Source organism: Cariama cristata, unplaced genomic scaffold (genome assembly GCF_000690535.1).
Source record: "Cariama cristata isolate BGI_N322 unplaced genomic scaffold, ASM69053v1 scaffold30978, whole genome shotgun sequence".
Taxonomy (NCBI): Eukaryota; Metazoa; Chordata; class Aves; order Cariamiformes; family Cariamidae; genus Cariama; species Cariama cristata.
Window position 1 is genome coordinate 9,241 of NW_009631096.1, and position 6,897 is coordinate 16,137.

The following is a 6,897-nucleotide window of genomic DNA, read 5'->3' on the forward strand; positions in this document are numbered from 1 at the left end:
CCCCCCAGCTTGTCGGGGACAAGGTAAGGTGTCCCCAGCTCTGTTCACCTCAGAGAGGGTGGGTCAGCAGCAGGAGCATCACTGTAGGACCAAGCCTGGCCTCCAAGAGCAGCTCTTCCTTCTACAACCAGCACAGAAAAACATCAGATTTTTTTTTCAGGGTTTTCGGTTTGTTTGGGGTTTGGGTTTGGTTTTTTTTTTTTTGCACAGCAACTTTTATTTCCCCACTAAACAGAATGACAGGGCAAAGAGACGTAACAGCATCGCGGGATCACACAAGGGCGGGCAGGGGTTTATAAAGCACGCACGAGATCACACCTAAACCGAAGGCTTTCCCCCTTCCTTCCCCACGACACGGCCTGGGTTTCCATCGGGAGCTACCCACATCCACAAAGCCAACCCCCCCAAAAAAGTCTGTGACAACAAGCACAGCCGAGAGACTCCAGGTTTACGCACGTCCACAGCTCTTCCCTACAACTACACCCCTGCCAGTTTTTGGGTTGCCCCAAAAACATCCATCTCCCCTTTACTCCATCCCCAGGGCTGCGGGTCCCAGTGCTCGGCTCTTCTCCGGCCCTACGGATGCTCAGCCTTAACGGAGCTTGGGGAGGGGGGGAAGCGGCGAGGGAGACTGAGGAGGGGTTTTTGCTCTCTTAGCGGCAGCGAAAAAGGGGCTCGGTCCTTTCCCTAGGTGGCAAGGAAAGCGAGGATGGGGTGGGAGGGGGCAAAAGCTAAAAGGTGACCTGCAGAGCAATGGCGTCAGAAATCAGGGGCTGGGTACGGTACCTCTCCTCCTCACGCAGGTCTTCTAGCCCTCGAGAGCTTCCCGGGGTGCACAAAAGCAGGCAGGTTTGGCTACGGATGGATGCAGGATGTGATAAACCCCCTAAGGTAGCTTTTCTCCCTGGTTACAACCCTGTTTACATGGGGCAACCAACTTCAAACAAAATAAAACAAAACAAAAATATATGGGGTTGCTTATACAGCAGGCCAGAGGGGGGGAAATAACCCCACAGAGAGGCTATTTAAGCAGCCACCCTCAACGGTTGATGCCCCAGAGGAAGGTTGTCAGGGTAAAAAAGAGACCCAAAACGTTTAAAATGCAACAAGAAAAAGATAACCCCAAAGCTGAACAAGGGATAATCGTGAGTTTTGGGGTCCTTTGTCTGAAAGCAAGGGGGAAAAAAGGGGACAGGATCGGGCACTACTTGCAGGTCACCTTGGGGAGAGTTAAAGAAACTGGACGGGTCAATTGCAAAGGGAGAGCGAGGAGCCCACATAGAAGAGCCAGAAGAAAGGAAAGATTTTTTCGGTGAAAGCGGCTGTGAAGGTGAAGATGGGAGCCATGTTATCGGCGTTGTAAAACGCCACCCACCCGCCTTCGTAGTCCAGGTACACCCCGATCTTCCTGGGCCTCTCGCACAGGGACAGGGGTGTCTCCGGGGAGGTGAAAGCCTGATACTGATCCCAATTCTTCCCCTTCCAGTTCAATCCCACCGCCCAGATCCCCTCCTCTGGAGCAAAGTCGATTTTCTCCTTCCTCCGCACCGACTCACGGGCTGCCCCCAGGACCCAGCTCTCTCCATCTCCCACCTCCACCTCCCAGTAATGCCTCCCAGCTATGAAACCCTCCGCCGCCAACACGCAGAAGGAATAATCGAATCTCTTGGGGTTTGCCGGCAATTCCTGGGGAGCACTCCTGAGTCGCACGCTCCTCTTGTCCTCCGACAGCACCAGGTAGGGGTTGGCCGTGTCTGGGTCCAGAGAGAGATCACCTGGGAAGAGGGGAAATGTGGATATGAGCGTCTGCAAGTTAAGGACCCTTCTCCCACCCTCCAAGGGGATTCACCATCTCTGCCCCAAACCAGACGAGGACGACTCCAGGAGAGTCACCTCCAACAGCTTTAAGCACCCAAAGTGCAAAGAGCCGCAGCGGAACAAGGTTCAGGCTCCACTTTCTAATTAAAGCAGCGAAACAGCCAGATCTCTGCTGCAAACCCACCAGCCTGCCCCATCCGAGACACCTCCTTGCTCTGGAATAGAAATTTCTGGGCAGAAGTGACATTTTTGGGTTTGTTTGGGGTTTTAAGTCACTGCCAAGTGCTGGAGAGGAATGAGCACAAATATCCTCATGTTTAAGAGCTGCTTTTGTCCTCAGGGGACTGTCAGGAACTAGGGTTGAAAACGACTGCGAGAGGGGGACGATCAGAGGCTGCTAAAAGCAAGATGGGTCTGTCCTGCACCCAGCCAAGGAGATGGAAGCCCAGTGACGTCCCTCAACTACCAGCAACGAACGCAAAGGTTGCAAAGTCCATCTCTGAGCTAACGCAATACTCACCGGCGTGGCCAAAGGTCTCCTCACTCTGGGCAGAGCGGATCAGCTTCTGGAGAGTCCTCTTAATCCCCCAGTCTCCTAACAAATTCAAGGGCTGCACCTTTTGTGGACTCTCCCAGCAGCCGGATTAATTTTTTTCTCCCCTTCCCTTGGCAGCATCAGCAATCATTTTCTCCTCTCCTGATCTCTAAGGCTAATCTGAAGGTCCTACCACTGAGATCCTCGCTGGGGAACCTGAAATTCCCAAATTAAGCTATGTAAAAATGAAGGTCAGGCTCCCAAAAAACAAACTGTGCTCACCTGTGTCATTCTCCAGCTCAAACCGGAGGTTCTCTGTGGGAAGGAAAAAAAAAAAAATTTAGATCCCTTTCTGTCCCCAGAGACCACCTACACATACATGACCTTGCTGCCCACCTTAGGGCGAGCCACCAAACACTGCTGCTTGGGAACGAGCACGTACGGCTACGTCACACTTCTACACAGAAATCCAAGGGAAACGTGCTGGTTTTCAAGGAAACAGAGGTTTTTAATTTTTGATGAGCAGATGCTCAAACAATAAAGAGATCTCCCAACAAGCCCAAGGGTGAAATAAGAGTACAGCTCAAACCAAATCATCTTTTAAGTTGAATTTCGTCTTTTAAGTTGAATTAAACGTAGGGGTTAGGAGGCACCAACTTTTAAAGAAACTCTTTTTCACTGCTCACCCTTGAACTCCAGCAGGACTTCTTTCAGCACTGCACTCTTCTGGGAAAAACTCTTGAGTTTCTTCTCCAGCTCTGTGAAGCCAGCCTCCGGCTTGCAGAACATCCAACTCTCAAAGCTGGGGAGGAGAAATAACTATTAGGTTCCCTCGGGGGGAGGCGGGAGAAAAAAAAATCTCCAAACTAGAGGCAGGGAAGAAACCTGCCCTGGTGCTGAAGAGGTTTGGTGGTGGATTATTCTCCCTCCCATGAGGCCACACCTGAGGACTGGGTCCAGTTTGGGGCTGCCCAGTAGGAGGCACAGGAAATAGAGATGCGGGGGGATCTTCACGCCTTGGCTGGGGCTCAGCCCTCAGCGGCCTGACCCAGCTTTTGATACTAGTCCTGGCAGTGTGGATCTGGTCCCTCACCAACCCAGTTACTCTGCGGTTTCCCCCGGAAGGACGCTCAAACCCTCCCACGTTTCACCTGCCACAAATTCCCTTCACAAAGGTTTGGTTTTGCCTCAAAAGGTAACACCAAAGAATCCCAAGACAGGGGAAGCTGGACGGGGTGTACATCTTCGCAACACCAGCTCCGCCTCCGGTGTGAGCCTCCCAGTTAACCCAGTAAGGGCTCAGGTTCACTCACCTGCTTCCAGCTGGGACAATACCCTGGAAAAAGAGTGTAAAAAAACAAAAAGTTAATCAATACAAGTCTCTCTTCTACCTCACAGCCTCCAAAATCCTCCCCCAAACTGGCCCCACAGCTGTTCTGCTGAGGGGATCAGCTCTCGGCAGCTGTTTCCAAAGCAGAGCGCAGTTGGGACCCACGGGGATGGCAGAATTGGTTCATAATTATGGGGGGCTCTTTTCTTCCCCTTTTTCTTTTTTAGTGCGAGTGGGGGAAAAAAACCCAACCAACCACACATGCTTGTTTTTTAAGGAAATTAAGAAAAATCATGGTTGCCATCAAGCTGCCAAAACCATGAGGATTCAGAGCTCACAGCAACAACGGAGTGATGCCAAGTGGGACATTTGTTTGAGTATTCCTTAGTCCTTGGTATCAAAGGGGATCCAAGCAGCTTCACTACAAGGGCCAATTTTATGTCCACCCAAAACTGTGCTAAAATTTGGGTTCCCACCTGAAAAACCAGCCCAGCAGTCCTGCAGCAAGTCAAAACCCCTGACTCGCAGATGGGCCAGCTCCAGCACGGAGTTAATGGACCCAAGCTGCTCCCCAGCAGAGCACGTCATCACCCTGCGGTCCCTGGAAATGGATTTTTGTCCTCAGGGATCCCAACCCCAAGCTCTCCCAGGTTATACACCCTGCTATACCATAACCTCCGGGCTGGGAGGACACATCCCAGGAGTCTGACCTGCCCAGACTGGTTTCCTGGACCGTTCTCTCCTCCCTGCTCACTCAGCAGTTTATCGAGCTGGGCAATCTCCTCCGAGAGCCGGGAGACGCTCTCGTCTCTCCTCTTCACGATGTCTCTGTCTAGCTCCTCCAGACGGGAAAGCAGGAGCTGCTCCTTCTCCTCCAGGAAGCCCCGGAGCTCCTTGCATTCGGCCACAATCTTCTGCCTCTCCACTTCTGTCTGCTTCTGTAAAAACCAGGGGGGGAAACCCACGTGAGAGAGACATCCCCGCAGACAAGGGGGGTGGTTTGGGGGAAACCCCCGGCCCGAGGTACTCACCAGCAAGTCTTCGCTCTGCCTCTCCCTCTCAGCCTTGGCTTCTTCACGTCCTTTCCTCAGGGAGCTCAAATGTTCCTGTGGCACCTCCTGGAAGGAAAAAGAGATCTGTTTGGAATCTTTCTTTATTTGAGATCAGGAATACAGAGGAAAGGGACAGTGGGGGATTCCCTCCCCCGCTGCTACTAAAACTGGCTAAATTTCATCAAATATGGGAGGTTTTTTTGCATCTGGAGAACACCATGAAGCCAAACTGAGGTGAGGCCATCACTACACCGTGTCCTCTCCTGTCCTGTTAGCCTCAACCCTGCCAAGCAAGCCAAAAAAACTTTCCCCAACCAGACCAAAAACTGTCCCCTAAAACAGCCTGATCAGTTCGGAGCCGGGCGCAGAAGGAATAAAGGGCAGCAAGGTTGAAAAAACAAACAAAAAAATTAGACCCAATTTTAAGCTCCCTGGTAGAGCGCAGTTGCAAACGTAAACCACCAAGTCCTACCCATGTGAAAATCCCTTCTGCCTCAATGCCTCTCAGGATCAGCTTTCACATCCCGGCCCCACCACAAGCCGGGGAGACCAGCCGAGGCACCCCGACATCTGCCTGAACCCCACTGAGGCAGAAGGGCCAGCTGCCTCCAGGCTGCTCATTAAGTTTATTAACGGCTTATTACTGGAAACCATCATGCCCGTCCTCATTTAAGTCATTCGATCTCCAAGGAAGACAGAGAGGCTCCTAGCAACACTAAACAAAAAGCAGCAGGGCTTTTGGGAGCAAGCAACGATAGATCTTGTACAAATAAAACACAAAGCTACAGAGATTTTGCTCTTAACTGGCTGTGCAAACCGGGGCTTGCTACCACATGTCTAGCGATAACAGAATTTAAGCTCGAGATAAAAGCAAAGGTCAGGAAAACAGGTGTACGGGTTGCAAGCAGTCCCCAAGGGGCAATAATCAGTTGTTAAAAATGCATAAAAGCAGATTAACAAGAAAAAAATGCAAGAGTGACAGCCTGAGCAGCGTTCAACAGCAGACCCGCCTAAAGATGCTGCGGTCCTAAAAAAGGACAAGATCCCAAATTTGGGAACGGGGGAAACGACGCCAACCCAAGCTCTAGCTTCCCACTAAGAGCAGCCACGGCCACCGAAGATGCCAAGGACGGCGCAACTGCACACCCACAACAATTTCAGTATGAAATTCAGTATAAAAACCTTTGGTACCACCCATTTCAACACAGATAATTACAAGAATTACTATGCAGCAGTTAACAATCACATAATCCCTTTCCCCGATCCACCGTGATCGCCCTGGTTGCGCTGGTGTCACCCTCCTCCTCCTCCAACTGCTGCTGCGCAGTAAACATCCGCTTCTCGTCCGGCATCTTGGTTTTCCTCCACCCCGTCGAAGGAAGGAAGCCTGGCTGCTACACTCACAAGTCTCTTAATTATTATTAATTATTTGCAGCAAGAAGCCCCCCCCGCATTGGGGTCTCCCCTTCGTCACCGCGGCAGTTTCAGCGGGGACTGAATGCTGCCAGAGGCCAGGCTCCCTATTTGCTCTGCGTCACGTTGCTTAACCGCCTTGTGCTGGATTTTTTTTTTTTTTTTGGAGGGGGGGAAAAAAAGTCACTCCTGGGGGATTCCTGCTCCACTTTAGCTCCAGATTGTGCTCGGTGCTAAAATAATAAGCCCCCCCCTACCTGCGGGAGCCAGGCTCTATACTCACTTCTGCAGAGGGATGTGGGAGCTGAGGATTTTGGGGTGCCTGGCAGTATTCTGCACACTCACACCCACACGAAGGCGACCCCAGGCATTGCCAGGCCAACTCGGTGTTATTTCACTCAGGACACAAAAGCAGCTGACTCCCTCCTCCCAGTATCTTCCCAGTTAAACCCTGCTCCATTTTGCATCGGGGACAATCCCTCATCCTGCCCTACTGCGTGGGGTCAGTCCCCACCCCGGGGTGTCCTTGCTTGGGGCGGGGGGGGACGGACAGAGGGGGATTTGAGTCCTTATTGCACCCCATATTCTGACCCACTGCACAGAGGAGCACCCAGCTTGGAAGGGGGTCCCCAGTGGGACCCCATTCTGCACTCCACACCGGGGAGAGGGGGCCCAACTAACCTCACCGCATCCCAGATACACCTGAATGGAGAAAGGGAACACATCGGGGGGGATCCCTACCGCACCTT

General features: G+C 52.0%; 1 protein-coding gene across 1 annotated transcript; it reads right to left on the minus strand.

Moving 5' to 3' along the window:
* Positions 1-1,248: 1,248 nt before the first annotated feature.
* On the minus strand, positions 1,249-6,087 carry LOC104166036 (tripartite motif-containing protein 7-like). The gene is made up of 7 exons (XM_009705836.1): positions 6,004-6,087; positions 4,715-4,834; positions 4,394-4,621; positions 3,667-3,689; positions 3,040-3,155; positions 2,636-2,668; positions 1,249-1,775 (listed from the first exon to the last, which is right to left on the minus strand). The coding sequence occupies exons 1-7, from the start codon at positions 6,085-6,087 to the stop codon at positions 1,249-1,251; spliced, it is 1,131 nt and encodes a 376-aa protein (XP_009704138.1).
* Positions 6,088-6,897: the final 810 nt, after the last annotated feature.

Coding starts and splice junctions, on each gene's coding strand:
- LOC104166036 (XM_009705836.1), bottom strand. CDS start 6,087: ATGCCGGACGAGAAGCGGATGTTTACTGCGCAGCAGCAGTTGGAGGAG. Junction 4,622..4,714: donor GGCAGAGCGAAGACTTGCTG/GTGAGTACCTCG, acceptor TGGTTTTTACAG/AAGCAGACAGAAGTGGAGAG. Junction 3,156..3,666: donor ATTGTCCCAGCTGGAAGCAG/GTGAGTGAACCT, acceptor TCTCCTCCCCAG/CTTTGAGAGTTGGATGTTCT.